At 50.5% G+C, this 16,424-nt stretch overlaps 4 protein-coding genes across 4 annotated transcripts; 2 read left to right on the top strand and 2 right to left on the bottom strand.

Moving 5' to 3' along the window:
- Positions 1 to 141: 141 nt before the first annotated feature.
- Positions 142 to 4,659, bottom strand: EDD37DRAFT_493075 (chromatin modification-like protein VID21). Its single transcript, XM_062813346.1, has 3 exons — positions 4,508 to 4,659; positions 4,299 to 4,427; positions 142 to 4,203 (listed from the first exon to the last, which is right to left on the bottom strand). The coding sequence occupies exons 1-3, from the start codon at positions 4,546 to 4,548 to the stop codon at positions 246 to 248; spliced, it is 4,128 nt and encodes a 1,375-aa protein (XP_062668688.1). The 5' UTR covers positions 4,549 to 4,659; the 3' UTR covers positions 142 to 245.
- A 419-nt stretch (positions 4,660 to 5,078) lies between these two features.
- Positions 5,079 to 6,755, top strand: EDD37DRAFT_493018 (WD40-repeat-containing domain protein). The gene has a single exon (XM_062813344.1). It carries the CDS (start codon positions 5,162 to 5,164, stop codon positions 6,647 to 6,649), a length of 1,488 nt encoding a protein of 495 aa, XP_062668687.1. The 5' UTR covers positions 5,079 to 5,161; the 3' UTR covers positions 6,650 to 6,755.
- On the bottom strand, positions 6,755 to 7,916 carry EDD37DRAFT_493013 (cytidylate kinase). Its single transcript, XM_062813343.1, has 2 exons — positions 7,855 to 7,916; positions 6,755 to 7,570 (listed from the first exon to the last, which is right to left on the bottom strand). Exon 2 carries the CDS (start codon positions 7,545 to 7,547, stop codon positions 6,861 to 6,863), a length of 687 nt encoding a protein of 228 aa, XP_062668686.1. The 5' UTR covers positions 7,548 to 7,570; positions 7,855 to 7,916; the 3' UTR covers positions 6,755 to 6,860.
- Positions 7,917 to 8,182: 266 nt separating this feature from the next.
- On the top strand, positions 8,183 to 15,940 carry EDD37DRAFT_635972 (clathrin, heavy polypeptide). The gene is made up of 6 exons (XM_062816945.1): positions 8,183 to 8,447; positions 8,505 to 8,525; positions 8,625 to 8,651; positions 8,704 to 11,287; positions 13,180 to 15,194; positions 15,246 to 15,940. The coding sequence occupies exons 1-6, from the start codon at positions 8,412 to 8,414 to the stop codon at positions 15,594 to 15,596; spliced, it is 5,034 nt and encodes a 1,677-aa protein (XP_062668685.1). The 5' UTR covers positions 8,183 to 8,411; the 3' UTR covers positions 15,597 to 15,940.
- Positions 15,941 to 16,424: the final 484 nt, after the last annotated feature.

Raw genomic sequence — 16,424 nt, 5'->3', positions numbered from 1 at the left:
CATGGCGAATGAGTATGAATACGGCGATGCCAGACATGGGCACAAGCACTCAACCACGTCGAAATGTGCTAAGTAGATGTATCATGGAGAAAAGCGAGTAGAGAGAAGACAAGTTAAATTGATTTACCGTCATGGTAAAAAAGACACGCTTGACGACGACGGCGTGGTCGGCCTCCCCTTACTCAAACAACTCAAAGTCAAATATTCTCTTTATACAAAACTTCCCTCCTTCTGGCAAGCTGCATTCAAGTCTGCATGCTCTGCTGCGCCGGTCGAGGACTGCTCTGCGGCCCAGAAGCATTGCCATTGACATTGCTCTGACTGCTGCTCCGCTGGTCCCTCGGCGTCGCGCTCCGACTCATCTGTCCCTGATTCGCGTGCTGGCTGACAGGCCTGGCCATATTCATCACAGGAGAGTTGTTCATCCCATTAGGAATCGGTCCCATGACCCCTGATTGCATTTGTCCCTGCATGCCTCGTACCGCGTGTTGCTGGGCCTGTTGCATCCTCATTCGCTGATTGTATTGCTGTATTTGTTCGTTAGTCATCATTCCGCCCGCGGCGGCATGGCCAAATTGGGCGGCCGCTGCGTTGCCGGCATTAACGGCGCCAATAGCAGCGTTCAGAGCAGCTTGATTGTGAGGTTGAGGACGTTTCTGAGTATGACCAGCTGCGGCTGCCGTGGCCTGTTGCTGGTACTGGGTAATCTGCTGAGATGCCAGCCGATTGACCTCTTCCTCCGACAGGTTCGGGTGATGTTCGCGAATCTTATTCGCGATCTGCGTCAGAACCGGCACATGACCGCTCGACAACGCTTGACCGGAATTAGCGGTCGTAGGGCGAGGTGAGGCTGAGGCGCCATTCATGTGAGCCGAAGGGGAGCCCACGCCGTTAGCATTGGCCATGGCAGACATGTAAGCAGCATTGTTCATGCCTTTACCTGCAGCAAGCGCCGCATGAGTATTGTTGGGGGAGGAATGAACGCCATTCTGAGCTTGTTGCGCTTGACGCATCAGCTGCTCCTGTTGGACACGACTCGCCTCTTGCAGCATGCGCATCTGGTGCGGCGATGTGGCGTTACCCCGTGCAACCATTTGAGCTTGCATCTGTGCCTGCATCTGCGGGGTCAGACCCTTGGGCGCAACCATACCAGGAGCTAGTTGCATGTTTCCTTGCATGGCCATCATGGCAGGATGACGTTGATGACCATTGGGCACCTGGAGATTCCCGTTGGGGATCCCAGGCATGCCACCAGCGGATGAAGGACCGCGCATGCCAGGTGCCCCTAGAGGCATACCGTTTGGCACACCATTCGGCGGAGGATTCTGACCACGTTGTTGTTGTGCTGTTGCGCGTTGATGGGCAATGAGTTGCTGTCGATATATCTCCTGTCGTTCTGCCAACTTCGCTTCCCGCTCCTGCTTAAGCTGCGAGAATTCCGCGGGAGTTTTGTAGGCCGGTTTGGGCACATTCGCATCATTGACTTTCCGCATCGCGGCAAGGTCGGCTTGGTGTTGTTGTTTCTGAAGCGCAGTCTCCCGCTTCTTGGCAAGCTTGCGCATAGCATCAAGCATGGCCAGATGTCGTTGCGTCCTCTTGCGTTCAACCCGTATTGGCTGAGTCGTCCTTTTGCGGGCAGGAATTTGTACGTTGGCTCCAGCCCTCCGTTGAGCCTCTTCAATCTGTGCAGCGACATGCCTGCCGGCCGCCTCGATTCTGCCAGAGTATGTCTTGAAGTAGGCAGTTTTGGACATATCTGCGGGTAGACCTTCCAATCCGATCCATCTTTCAAAACATTCCCATGGTGTTCTGCGGTCGGCTCCGGATGTGTAGGAACCCCTAGGTGTAAGACAGCTCGAAATGAGTGACCAGTTATAAGAGTAGTCTTTCACAAGCTTGCGTAACTCGTCGTCCTCTGTATGAGTCCATTGCGATGATGATCTGGTCTCAAAGAAAGCTTGCGTAGGCATGGGATGTTCGGAAGGTGGCCGGAAGGAATGTCCGGGGTGAATGCGATCACGAATGTGCTTGTTCTCGGGCATGAACAAGGCAACATTGGTCTCCTCTGGTGGCAGAATGTCTGAAGTTTTCCTGCTTGAGGGCTCGAGTTCGTATTCGTACCGACTTCGCTTGAAAGGAGGCCTATAGTCCTTGACTGGTAGTTTCTCCGTAGCCCACCTGGATACAGGGACGATGGGAGTTTTCCACTGAGCATCTAAGCGTTGCGCTAGATTCGACGTTGAAAGATCCGGCTCGATGATTGATGGTTCGTATAAAGGAAGTTCGTTGAGCAGTTTGTCCAGAGCAGGCGTGTGATCGGCGGCAAAACTGAAGTCGGACGCACCAAGCGAAAACAAAGCCGCCGGAGCAATCGCGGCTCGAACCTCGCGAGGGTCTGCAATATCATCACTCATAGAGTCATCCTCATTTGAAGGCATCAACTCAGGAGTCGGCTGTGAAGAAGCATTTGGTCCGGCTGCATCATCCATGTCAACGTCCTGTGACTCGTCGAGCTTGGGGAGTAATCTTGGGGCCCGAATGCGGACCTGTAAGCTTGCTCTTTCCTTTGGAGAGCTTGCAACCCACTCTGCACAGGATTCCGCCAGGTCTCTCGCTGCGGCGAGCTTCCATTTGCGTTCCTCCCTGAAGTCTGTCCGCATCCATTTCATATGGTCGAGCACAAAGTCCCAGTGCGACGTCGGTCTGGGTGCTTCATCAGCACGTTTGTACTGTCTCAATGCCCAACGTTGCTTCTCTTGAAGCTGATATAGTCGCTTCAATATCCTGCATTCGGCTGCCAACTCATATTCAACAAGATGATCCGACGTCGATAATGTTTTGTGAGCATTTTGAATAAGGTATGTCATAGACGTCTGCCTTGACATCGAATGTGCCTTGTTCTCGAAGAGAGTGTATAAGTAATCTCTCTCGCCATTGCTCGCTTTCTGAACCTGGCGGTTGTCGATCCGCTCCAACGCAAGAGTAGCCTCATCGTTGGGCACTTTCTGGGGCTTGGCAAATACGACTGTAGACAGTCTACTGCGTTCTTTGCTCCGCCTGTCATGTACATCGCCACGGCCATCGGGTGTAGAGACAGGAGATTCACCTTGTGGCGTCGTTGCTTTCGGTGTCTCACCAAGGATCTCTGACACGGATTTCTTCTGCAAGACTCCAGACGATATCCGCGTGGCGCGTTTTGGAGGCTCCTGTGTAGACGGCGTGACTGGAAGAGCTCTTTTTGGTGTGCCGACAGCAGTCATTTGCGCCGGACTCTCGACGATGCCAGTATTGAGACGTGCTTTGAAATAAGAGTCGATCTCAGTCTGCGTATCTATTCGTACGGTGGGTCTTTGACCGCCTTGGTCCGACGAGGCAACAGCATCGTTTTCGGCGTTTTCCGTCCCAGTCATTGTCACATCTCCGAGCGGTGGTCGCTGCCCTGTGATGGCCTCCTGATCTCGTCCACTGACATCATGCAGCGATTGTTCCGACTCTATCGGACTGACATTGCTGGGCTTTCCCTCCCGAGTCAGTTCATCTGTCGAAGGTGGTAAGTCCAGCCCCGGGCTTGTGACCGGTGAAGCGGCCGTTAAAACGGGAGTGTTTGCGGAATCTGGGTCATTTGTAGATGCTGGTGAAGATTGTGGGTCGACATTAGAAGGATTTGGCACGAGAATTGGAGGGCTTCGACGTGCTTGTCGGAGAGCGGCAGCAGCGCCAGGTACGGGATCTGCATTTCCTTCTTCGAGTTCCGCTTGCGCGTTCAGGGCTTTGACTTCTGACACCTGACCCTCTGCTAATGGCACAGGAGTGGCGGGAGGCTTGACAGGCTTCGGTACGATGTTGGCCTTCAATGCTTGAATAGCAGAGCTTTCTTCGACCTTATGCACGTCTTCAGACACGGACTCATGGTTCGGCTGAGCATCAGGTTCGGCCTGACCCGTTAGTAGCAGTCCACTCTCAACCACTCCATCACCATTGACACCTTCATCTAAATGCGCTGGTTGTTCTGAGGAGACATGCTTGTTTGTGTTCTTCAATGCGCGCCCGAGCGGGTCGTCGTGTTCGGAGTCATCTGTTGTTTGCGGGATACTATGAGTATTCGGTATAGAAGAGGTTGTTTGTTGGGCAGCCTTTGACGGGCGTGACTGGAGGAGTATATGTGTTCGTGGTGGTAGAGTCGACTCGTTGAAGGAACGCCCTCTGCACAACAGTGAGCAATCTCGAGCGAACGTGGTAGATTAATTGCCAAATGGGAAAACAAAGACACTTGCAGGACAGCGACATGGGAAATGTACCTTGTTAAGTCGTTTGCATCGTGGAATGCTTGTAGTTTTTGTTTATATGTTGGGTCGTTGGGCGTGAGAGGGTACGCGGTGATGGAAAAGAGTTCAGATAACTTGCGCTTTCTCGACAGCAAACAACGTCTACAATTCACCAACATTGGTCAGTATAATGCCCGAGAGTGTAGGAATATTTTGAATCGATGGAAAAGAGAATTACTGACTGTGCTTCAGACCTTCTCGAGCGCAACTGCTCGACTTGCATTTCATCAGTGGCTGCTTTGACCGGACTTCATCGAAATCAATTGCTGAAAATTGGACAGAATGTAGATTTGGATGGATGAAGATGATCGGGCTTGATAAAATGAATTGTTTGGCCGTGTTGTGGTTGATTTGGGACGGTTGAAGTGTTTGAAGCAGGCCAGAGGATGTGCCAGATATGCCGGGTTGGTGTTCTTTCGCAGATGGGCAGCACAGAGGAACAATAATTATCGCACGCGGGGGAGAGAGATAGGAGTGCTAGAGGTCGAAGTCCGCACCAGATAGGTAATGAATTTTGATGGGGCTAAGTGACGGCTCGCTCCTAAGGCAGGGCCCCCTTAGCCTTGGGAGGGACATCATCACTAAAAACGCCAGAAAAAAATTGATGATTTCGATAAGTCACATTTCACGGTTTTCATGCATCGTTCCTTCACGAAAAGCGGGATATTGAATTTGCATTGCATCTGAAGACTTTCAATCTTCAGCGTTCTCTGGGTCTATCTACCTCTCGACCGGACATCTTCCTGTTTGTGTGGCCGCTTCCAAATTTGCAGCCCTTGTACTTTGAAGGCCAGCGATCTCCAAATTTGGTCTACTGAAGTTTTCTTCATCTCTACATGGCGAAAAGAAAGCGAGAAACAGAGCCTCCGGAGAATGCTACACGCAACAACGGTGTTGCTAATTCAGCAAAACTCCCCAAAACCAACGGTCATGTCGACGTGAAGACCACCAGTCCAGTCATACAGATCATTGCAGGTTCATACGAACGGGTACTGCACGGCATTACCGCATCCGTCTCCAATGTTTCCTCTTCAGAACCAGCGCCGTCGGTTAAGTTTGCAGACACATTTCTCTTCAACGCCCACGCCTCTGCCGTTCGATGTCTGGCATTATCACCACTTCCGGAGCCTGACTCGTCTGAGGCGCAGAGTGTATTCCTTGCGACCGGTGGCTCTGACGAGAAGATCAACGTATACAGTCTTTCCGCATCTCCCGTTTCTGAACATGACAAGACTCCTGCCATGCCCTCGCTGGGCAACAATATGATATCAGAGAATCCCCGAAATAGGGAGTTAGGAACTCTTCTTCAGCATACATCAAATATTACGACATTACACTTTCCCACGCGATCAAAGCTCCTTGCAGGCTCCGAAGACAACTCCATCTCTGTTACCAGACTTCGAGATCTTTCCGTGGTATCGACGATTAAAGCACCTCGTCCGAAAGTCCAAGGCCAGCCAAGCGGAGACACGGCACCGCCTGGTGCGACACCGGCTGGGGTCAACGATTTTGCTGTACATCCCAGCTTGAAGCTTATGGTTAGCGTGGGCCGTGGTGAGAGATGCATGCGCTTATGGAATCTCGTGACTGGCAAGAAGGCCGGTGTTCTCAACTTCAGCCGTGAGGTCCTGCAAAGTGTGAAGGAGAGCAAGTACAGCAGCGGTGAAGGGCGGAGAATACGATGGAGTCCTGATGGAAGTGAGTTCGCTGTATCGTTCGAGCGAGGCGCTGTTGTTTTCGGCGAAGACTCCAAAGCGAGATGCAAGGTCCTTCCACAACCCTTGACCAAGTTGCATCAGATTTCCTACTTGTCCTTGCCAGACGATTCAGGCAGAGAAGTGACTCTACTGGCAGTATCGACAGAGGATGGACGGATATTGTTCTATCACACTGACAAGATCTCACCTGTTCCGACCGACAATGGCAATGCAAAGAAAGAGTCGATTCTCGAAGCTAGCTGTCGCGCCCAAGTAGGTGGGAAGAGTGCCGGCATGAGCGGTCGCATCAAAGATTTTGAGCTTCTGTTCTCAAAAGATAATTTGGGAAAGAGCGAAAGTCTGTACATTGTCGCAGCGAGCAGCGACGGAACGATCCGACTCGTCCATCTTCCGCTTTCCGATCTTCGCAATGCCGTCGCCAAAGGCAGCAAGGCGGCACAATTGGGTACTGTCATCGGATCATATTCGACGGGAAACAGGATCACCTGTATGAAAGCATTTGTAATGCTGCCACCGCCAGACGAAGATGAAGACATAGAGGCGGAAGGAGATGAGTTTGAAGGCTTTGAGGAAGAGAGCGATGAGAGTGAAAGCGATGACGAGTGAAAAGACTAGTCATAGGACCAAAAGACTTTCAGATAGCGTGATTCATGGCCGAATATCATGGACATGCTGATTTCGGTATGAATGGGTTGTGAAAAGCCTGACAGTCTATCATTGCCTGCCACACTAGGTTACTTGCTCCTCGTTTGGTCAACCTATCTAGGACTGATCAGGAGCACGATTGAGTTTGTCGCAATGTGCTTCTGCTCCAAACTTATTTCGAAGGTGAAATGCCCTTCTCAGCCAACGCTTTGGCCAGGTTCTCGTACACCTCATTCACAGAATCCTCAGCAGAGACCTTGATGACCCTGCCCTCCTCTTCAAAATGGTCCACCACAGGCATGCTCGTGTTGACAAATGTCTGAAACCGTTTGACAATGCTCTCCTCATTGTCGTCGGATCTGCCACTGGTTTTACCTCTGTTCAATAACCGCTCCCTCATGACCTCTTCCGAGCATTGAAGGAAGATGGTGCTTTTCGAAGGGCAAACAGTCTCTTCGAAGAAAATGGCTTGGTCCATCTTGCGAGGAAACCCGTCGACCAAGAATTTGCCTGTGCCATCACTGTTCAGCTTTGAGCGTATGGCACCTTCCAAGAGCTTGACAGTTATCTCCATGGGGACAATTTTGCCATCTTTGATATAGTCCGCAATCAATTGACCGTACTTGCTCTCCTTGTTGTTCTGTTCCTCTCTCAAAAGGTCTCCCGCAGAGAGGTGTACAAAGCCGTAGTCCCGCACGAGGTTGGCGCACTGCGTACCCTTCCCAGATCCGGGGCCACCAAGGACGAAAAGAATTGTGACCTTTTCGCGATCGAATGCAGGAGACGTGTTCGTAGAGCTTAGTGGTGCCGCTGGCTGAGCCAGTGCCGACGTGCCGGATGTAGGATCTATTGCCGGCATGGTAGACAGCCTTCAAGAAGTTCCTTTTATTATCTTTCAGTATGCGCCTTTCGTCGGTACTCGGTGGATGCTGTTGCCTGCTGTTCCTTTTTTTGTTTGACTATGAATATATAGGAGCCGCTGCTGAGCAGGAAGAGAACAAGGAAAGGGAAGAAGCTGAGTCTAGTGCCTCGTCCTCCGGGTTGATGTTTGGTGACTGTCTGCGAAGAAGGGGATTTTCCAGGGCTGGGTGTTGAGGGTTGTGAAGAGTACGATCGAACGGGCAATAAAGAAGCTTGATGGTTCAATGGCAATGGTGTTTGCCTACCCAGAAAAGTAGTCAAGTAACGCCGGTTCATCACTTGGGAAGGGAGGACGTAGATATGCTGCCCTGATATCAGTCTTTGGCGTCAACAATAATGTGAAAAAGAGCCAATGACGAAATGACCAGCAAGCTTGTGAGCAGCAAAAACGCGCTTTTCTTTAAACTAACTGGTGTAAGAGACACGGGCTGACATAACGACCTGAGTACGGAGTATTCTGCCAGATACAGGTACACGTGATTCTGTCACTCAGAACGCGGTCTGCCTGGACAAATAGCCGCTTGGCGCGGATCTGGAGAGAGCGCAGGACAGCCATGCCCAATCTGCCCGTCTCTGACTTTCTAAAAAGGTGTCTCCAGGAGCTCACAATCAACAACACAATTCCTCCACAACTCACCTTCTCATTCTTCCTCCTGCTTCACCGCAATTCCTGTGGTGTTCAGTTCAATACGCTCCCTTTCCCATTAGACACTCATTTGTGCCCTATTTCTTCTCAACCGTTCCAACTGCAAGTCAATTGATTCAGAGAAGTGCATGAGGCCGCAGGGGGCCGGGTCGCAACATGGCGCTTCCTATCAAGTTCACAGAGCTGGTCCAGGTCTGTCTTATACTCAATGGCTCATATTCCACGACCGAACTGACATTCTTCTACTAGCTGACCAACCTTGATATCGCGGTAAGCGCACGAACCTAAGCCCATGCCCACTCTGCAGCAGTCTGCCTGCGCGCAGTTCATACCACATACGCACCATGCTAACGTTCCTCGTCTATACAGCCAGCTTCGATATCCTTCAACACTTGTGTAAGTAGGCCCGAGGTGACCTCAATCAAGCCTGATCTAACTCTCCTGGCAGACATTAGAGTCCGACCACTTTGTTTGCGTACGACAGAAACTTAATGAACAAGACAAGCCTCAAGTCATAATCATAAACCTCAAGAACAACAATGAAGTCATCAAACGCGCTATCAGCGCCGACAGTGCCATCATGCACTTCACTCGCGAGATCCTTGCCCTCAAGGCACAAGGCAGAACCATCCAAGTCTTCGATCTCGGAGCGAAGTCCAAGTTGAAGTCTACGGTCATGAACGAGGATCTTGTCTTCTGGAAGTGGTTCAGTGACCGCAGCTTGGGTCTGGTCACCGATACATCGGTCTTCCATTGGGATGTCTTTGACCCTACACAAAATGCTCCTGTCAAAATGTTTGAGCGAAATGCCAACCTCAACGGCTGCCAGATCATCAATTATCGTGTCAGTGATGACGAACAGTGGATGGTCGTTGTGGGCATTTCTCAAAGAGAGGGCAGAGTCGCAGGCACAATGCAGCTATACTCCCGGAACCGTGGCATCTCTCAGCACATTGAAGGTCATGCCGCAGCTTTCGGCACCTTCCATGCGGAGGGCAACGCAACTCCTCACAAGTTGTTCACGTTCGCAGTCCGAAACGCTGCTGGCCAGGGAAAATTGCACGTCGTCGAAATCGACCCCAGCGAGAACAACACCCGATTTACCAAGAGGGCGGTGGATGTCTACTTCCCTGACGAAGCTGTCAACGATTTCCCCGTTGCCATGCAGGTGTCAAAGAAGTACAGCATCATCTACATGATCACCAAGTACGGTTTCATTCACCTGTACGATCTGGAAACAGCCACCTGTATCTTCATGAATCGGATATCCAGCGAGACTATCTTTGTTACCAGTCCCGACTCCGAGTCAGCTGGTATTGTCGGAATCAACCGCAAAGGTCAAGTCTTGTCCGTCGCTGTTGACGAGAATACCATCATACCTTATCTGTTGCAGAATCCTGCAAACTCGGCTCTCGCCGTGAAATTGGCTTCCAGAGCTGGTTTGGCAGGTGCTGACAACCTGTACCAGCAACAATTCGAGACACTATTCTCTCAAGGTAACTACGCCGAGGCTGCCCAGATCGCCGCAGACTCTCCTCGGGGCTTTTTGAGAACACCAGAGACTATCAACCGATTCAAAAATGTGCCTCAACAGCCAGGACAACTCTCAGTCATTCTTCAATACTTCGGCAAACTGCTCGACAAGGGAAAGCTGAACAAGTATGAAAGTGTTGAGTTGATCAAGCCGGTCTTGGCTCAAAACCGGAAAAACCTTCTCGATAAGTGGATGAGCGAGGGCAAGCTGGAGTCTTCAGAAGAGCTCGGCGACATTGTCCGGTTACATGACTTGGAACTTGCTCTGAAGATCTACCGAGAATCCAATGTGCCTCCCAAGGTGGTGGCAGCACTCGCTGAGACTGGTCGGTTCGAGGAGATCCTGCCTTACTCACGAGAAGTTGGATACCAGCCAGATTTCACCAGCTTGTTGCAGCACATTGTACGAGCAAATCCTGAGAAGGGGGCTGAATTTGCTACCCAACTTGCCAACAATGAAGGTGGTCCCTTAGTAGACATCGACAGAGTCGTTGATGTTTTCATGTCTCAAAACATGATTCAACAAGCAACTGCTTTCCTCCTCGATGCTCTAAAGGAGAATCGTCCTGAGCAAGGTCAGCTGCAAACTCGATTACTGGAGATGAACCTCCTCAATGCTCCTCAGGTTGCGGATGCTATTCTGGGTAACGAAATGTTCTCTTACTACGACAAGACCAGGATCTCTCGACTCTGTGAACAAGCTGGACTCCTTCAACGTGCACTTGAGAATACTGACGATCCTGCATCCATCAAACGCATTGTTGTCCAAACCGATAAGCTCAATCCCGAATGGCTGCAGCAATACTTCGGCCGCATGAGTGTCGAACAGTCTTTGGACTCCATGGACGCAATGCTGAAGAGCAACATCCGTCAGAATCTTGCATCCGTGGTTCAATTGGCCACCAAGTACTCAGATTTGCTTGGTGCCAGCAACCTCATCTCGCTGTTTGAAAAGCACCGTACTGCCGAAGGTCTCTATTACTACCTTGGAAGCATTGTCAACCTCAGTGAAGACGAAGATGTTGTCTTCAAATACCTTGAGGCTGCTGTCACCATGCAGCAATTCCAGGAGGTTGAAAGAATCTGTCGTGAGAACAACCACTACAATGCGGAGAAGGTCAAGAACTTCTTGATCGAGGCAAAACTTGCAGAACAACTCCCTCTCATCATTGTTTGTGATCGATTCAATTTCGTCAAGGATTTGATCAACTACCTCTACCGCAACCAGCAATACAAGTCCATCGAAGTATATGTTCAACGCGTTAACCCGGCGAGAACACCAGCCGTCGTTGGAGCATTGCTGGCTCTCGACTGTGAAGAGTCTGTTATCAAGAACTTGTTGACATCAGTCGATCCTGCTGCTGTGCCTATGGATGAGCTTGTCGGCGAAGTCGAGGGTCAGAATCGCCTCAAGATTTTGCTGCCATTCCTTGAATCCACTCTGCAACAAGGCAACCAGCAGCCCGCAGTGTACAATGCTCTCGCGAAGATCTACATTGGTATGGCGCCCTTCCCAATCCCCTATTCTTCATTGTTCCTTCCCTGCATGCATTACCAGGCCATGCCTTCCATGTATGGACCTGAAGCATCTGCTCTTTCCCCTTATTCTTAATTGTTCCTTCCATGCATGCAATACTCGGCCATGGCTTCTGAACCCACGGATCTGAGCATCTGCTCTTCTCTTCAACCTGTCTGCACCGACACCATCACCACAACCATCTCGACACATCATCTCAACAGGCGACTCGACACACCATCACCATCGGCGATTCTACACACCATCACCTCCAGCAATTCGACACCTCTTCACCTCAAGCAACTCAAGACACCATCACCCTCTGCAGCTCGACACCTCATCACCATTGGTGATTTGACACCTCATCACCATTGGTGATTTGACACCTCATCACCACAAGCAATTCGACACCTCTTCACCTCAAGCAACTCAAGACACCATCACAACGAGTGACTCGTTGAGGCAGGATGGTAGCTGCGAGCAAGCCGGTCTCTTCTGCCACCGAGCTGCAAGAGTATATGCTCTGGCAGGGTTGGAAATGTCTCTCTGACACGACCGATGTGGTGAAGAACCCGTCCTTCCTCATTGCAATCCCTGACGAAGATTCCCTGGAAGCTCTCTTGTCAGAAAGTCGTCTCAAGTTCGCTCCTGGTCTAATCGACGTCGTCAATTCCAAGCTACCACCTACCATCGTCTGGTTCAAAGACCTACCGTCATTGACGAAGACCTCAAGCCATCGCTGGGCTGTCTACCTCCTTGTTCTCGAGAAGGATGGCTTTCGTCTGAAGATATACATCGGATCTGGTACCAATTCGGTCACTGGTGTGAAGGCTCGATTCTACTGTTATGATAATGAGAGGGTCCTACCACAATACGTTGAGCAAGCTCTAGAAGATGGTTATAAGATCACCCACAAAGGACTTCTATGCTGGTCACCTATCCCACCCGCTGGCAGTCGATACGCCATCGTCGCCCTCTTCCTCGCTCTTGAAGCAACATTCGCCATCCTGCTCGGGGCAATGAAGTCAAAAACCAAAAACTACGGCATGCCACACATTTGCCTCTGGGACCGGGAAGAACTCGACTATGATGGCCTTTGCTCCCGTACTGCCTTAGCGGAAGCTATTCGAGGCGAGATGGACCAGCTCACTCCGGAGCAGATTGCAGTCAAAGAAATCGCTATAACGAAGCGACGTCTCGCATCACACCGAACCAGGAACATGGCCAGATATCACAGAACCAAGGCCGAAGACTTTCCTAAATGGCAAGCTCAGCGGCGTGCTCAAACAGCGAACCGTGACCCGGTGTCCAAAGCAGCAGCGGAGAAGAGATCTACCGCCAAAGCTAAAGCCAGCAGGAGATACGCATGCGAGCTCTGTGGCATTGCCTTTCCATCCTCATACCAACTTTCAATCCACAAGAAGACCCGGAAGCACATCTCTAAGGTCACTGGCGTCGGCAGAGTCTACAAAACTCCAGTCCGTAAGCGGAATTACGGACTTCGGATCATTGCTGAGAAGCGGTTCTACTGCGCAGTCTGCAAATTCGCGTTCAGCAGGCAGGGCCAACTGAACAAACACCTCCTCACCAAGAACCATATCAAGAAAGCCGCCGCCCTTGAGAAGTCTGTGAAGAACACCGACGCCGTCGAAGAGGCCCTCCCGGACCCGTGAATCACCATTGGTCTTTTCGCCATCGTGTTACACGTTTTGTTTCTTTATGCTGCACTCACACTTTTGTTTCTTCATGATGCATTCACATTTTGTTTCTCTATGAGGCACTCACACTTTTGTTTCTTTATGATGCATTCACATTTTGTTTCTCTATGATGCATTCACATTTTGTTTCCATACACTGGCTAACTTTTACTTGGAGATTCAAATCATAATCCTGAAGCATTTCTGAAGGAGAACGACCTTTATGACACATTGACAGTTGGAAAATACTGCGAAAAGCGAGATCCCAACCTGGCATACATTGCCTACCGTAAAGGACACAACGACCTTGAGCTCATCAACATCACGAATGAGAACTCTATGTTCAGAGCACAGGCTCGCTACCTGCTTGAGCGTGCTGATCCAGAGATCTGGGGGTTCGTGCTTGCTGAGAACAACAGCTCTCGACGATCTCTGATTGACCAAGTCATTGCGACTGCCGTCCCTGAATCAAACGAACCGGACCAGGTTTCTGTTGCCGTTAAGGCTTTCTTGGACGCCGATTTGCCTGCGGAACTCATTGAACTGTTGGAGAAGATCATTTTGGAGCCTTCCCCATTCAGTGAAAACAGCAGCTTGCAGAATCTCCTCATGCTTACCGCGGCCAAGGCCGACAAGTCTCGGTTGACCGATTATATTCACAAGCTCAATGAATTCAGCACGGAAGAAATCGCTAACATGTGCATTCAACAAGGCCTTTTTGAGGAGGCCCTCGAAATCTACAAGAAGGTCAACGACCATATCTCTGCCGCCAATGTGCTCGTCGACAATATTGTCAGCATCGATCGTGCGCAGGAATATGCTGAAAATGTTGACCTGCCGGAAGTCTGGAGCAAGGTCGCCAAGGCACAGCTTGACGGTCTCCGAGTGAGTGATGCGATCGAGTCATACATCAAGGCCCAAGACCCAAGCAACTACAACGAGGTTATTGAGGTGGCAAGTCGTGCCGGGAAGGACACTGAATTGACCAAATACCTCAAGATGGCTCGGAAGACGCAACGCGAGCCAGCCATTGATACAGCCCTCGCTTTCAGCTATGCACGCCTTGACCAATTGCCTGAGCTGGAGGACTTCCTGCGCTCTGCCAACGTCGCCGACGTGGAGGCTTCTGGAGACAAGTCTTACGAAGAAGGCTACCATCAAGCTGCCAAGATCTTCTTCACCAGCATATCGAACTGGGCAAAACTTGCCACGACGCTTGTGCACCTCGGTGAATACCAGAATGCAGTCGATTGTGCTCGTCGTGCCAACAGTGTCAAGGTGTGGAAACAGGTCAACGAAGCCTGTGTGGCCAAGAAGGAGTTCCGTCTTGCTCAGATCTGCGGTCTCAACCTCATTGTTCACGCCGAAGAATTGCAAGATCTTGTCAAGCAGTATGAGAGAGAGGGCTACTTCGAAGAACTCATCTCCCTGCTCGAAGCCGGTCTTGGCCTCGAACGAGCCCATATGGGAATGTTCACCGAGCTGGGTATAGCTCTTTCGAAATACCACCCAGACCGTGTGATGGAACACCTCAAGCTTTTCTGGTCCCGGATCAATATACCCAAGATGATCCGTGCATGCGAAGAGGCACATCTCTGGCCCGAACTTATCTTCTTGTATTGTCATTACGATGAGTGGGACAATGCTGCTTTGGCAATGATGGAGCGTGCCGCTGATGCTTGGGAACATCATTCTTTCAAGGACATCATCGTCAAGGTGGCCAACTTGGAGATTTACTACAGAGCCCTCAACCATTACCTGCAGGAGCAACCATTGTTGCTGACCGACTTGCTTCAGGCCTTGACTCCTCGCGTCGACGTCAACCGAGTGGTTCGCATGTTTGAGAAGTCGGATAACATCCCCATCATCAAACCGTTCCTGCTCAGTGTACAGGGTCAGAACAAGCGTGTCGTTAATAACGCCATCCATGATCTTCTCATCGAAGAGGAAGACTATAAGACGTTGAAGGACTCTGTGGAGAACTACGACAACTACGATGCCGTGGAGCTGGCTCAGCGACTCGAAAAGCATGAGCTCGTTTTCTTCCGACAGATTGCAGCCCAGATCTACCGCAAGAACAAGAGATGGGAGAAATCGATTGCCCTTTCGAAGCAAGACAAGTTGTTCCGAGATGCCATCGAGACTGCTGCTATCTCTGGCAAGCCGGTAGTGGTGGAAGACTTGTTGAGATATGTATGTTCATCTGGTAACATTGTTGAAAAGCGCACACTAACAAAATTGCAGTTCGTCGACATTGGCAGCCGCGAATGCTATGTTGGTATGCTGTACGCATGCTACGACCTGATTCCATTGCACGTGGTGATGGAGATCTCATGGCGGCACGGCCTTAACGACTTCACGATGCCATTCATGATCAGCTACATGAGTCAACAGTCAGAGATGATCGAGAAATTGCGCAAAGACAATGAAGAACGCAACGCACGTGAGGCGAGCCAGCAAAAGACGGAGGACAACACCCCGATTATCGGCAGTCGGCTCATGTTGACCCAAGGTCCAGCCAATGCGACGCCCACAGGATATGCAGCGACGAATGGAATTACACCTCAACCGACTGGCTTTCCTCGGGCATTCTAGAATTCCAGATCTATGGAATCTGGGGATGCTCTCGATCGGAAGTTGTCGGGCTTGGGGAAGTCTCGGAGCGAAGAGCGGTGGAATGTGGTGCAGCAATCAGGAACAATCCGGAACTGGACACGACTGTTTGCGACTCCGGAGTATTAGGGTCCGGAGAAACTAAAATAATGTGCGGGATTGAGGACCACACAGAAGTTACTTTTTGTAAGATGTCTTTAGCAGATGAGGCTGATGGGAGAGCTATCTCCGGGGTGCATCAAAACAATGACCGAGTATCTACAGTATTTCACAAAGGCGAGCTGCTGTTGAATGACTAAGTGAAAGGAGATAAGCCAGTCACAGCAATGATAAAAAGATACATTATCATTCGGTTCTGGTTTGCTATCTTGGAATCTGCTCGTAGCAAACCGTGAAAAGAGACTCTATCAGCGGATTGGAGCGGAGCAGGTTTGTGTCGACTACGCATCCTTTCTTTTTCCTCTTGGGCCTGCTTGCAAGCATTGCTGCCTTATCATCGAATTGCACATGGTGGTGGATGTGTGACGTGATACCGTGACGTTGATGTTGATAGTGCGCAGTGATGCGTCCACCAAATTGAAGAGTTGTTATCAGGATCGAGTAGAAGCCATCGTAATGTCAATTGAAATCCTTCTCTTGTTCATCAATGATCAATATCTGTTGCGCGGGCTCAGCAAGAATTAGGCGTGGGCTGAAAAGAAAAAGGAAAAGGCTGCTAAAATTCTGTACCTGGAACTATGCCATTGCTAGTACCCCACCTCTCATCCCACATTCCACATTCTGGGTACCAATCGTAGGATCTATTAGGAC

Source organism: Exophiala viscosa, assembly GCF_022695815.1.
Source record: "Exophiala viscosa unplaced genomic scaffold EDD37scaffold_8, whole genome shotgun sequence".
NCBI classification, from domain to species: Eukaryota; Fungi; Ascomycota; class Eurotiomycetes; order Chaetothyriales; family Herpotrichiellaceae; genus Exophiala; species Exophiala viscosa.
Note: the sequence above shows the minus strand (reverse complement) of the source record. Positions and strands in the feature narration are given on the sequence as shown.

Bases quoted from the DNA above. Each gene is read 5' to 3' on its own strand.
- EDD37DRAFT_493075 (XM_062813346.1), bottom strand. From the start codon at position 4,548: ATGCAAGTCGAGCAGTTGCGCTCGAGAAGGTCTGAAGCACA. The intron at 4,428-4,507 runs GTCAGTAATTCT...GGTGAATTGTAG, and splicing joins TCGAGAAGGTCTGAAGCACA to ACGTTGTTTGCTGTCGAGAA. The intron at 4,204-4,298 runs GTACATTTCCCA...ACTGTTGTGCAG, and splicing joins GATGCAAACGACTTAACAAG to AGGGCGTTCCTTCAACGAGT.
- EDD37DRAFT_493018 (XM_062813344.1), top strand. From the start codon at position 5,162: ATGGCGAAAAGAAAGCGAGAAACAGAGCCTCCGGAGAATGCTACACGC.
- EDD37DRAFT_493013 (XM_062813343.1), bottom strand. From the start codon at position 7,547: ATGCCGGCAATAGATCCTACATCCGGCACGTCGGCACTGGCTCAGCCA.
- EDD37DRAFT_635972 (XM_062816945.1), top strand. From the start codon at position 8,412: ATGGCGCTTCCTATCAAGTTCACAGAGCTGGTCCAG. The intron at 11,288-13,179 runs GTATGGCGCCCT...TTTTACTTGGAG, and splicing joins TCTCGCGAAGATCTACATTG to ATTCAAATCATAATCCTGAA. The intron at 15,195-15,245 runs GTATGTTCATCT...ACAAAATTGCAG, and splicing joins TGGAAGACTTGTTGAGATAT to TTCGTCGACATTGGCAGCCG.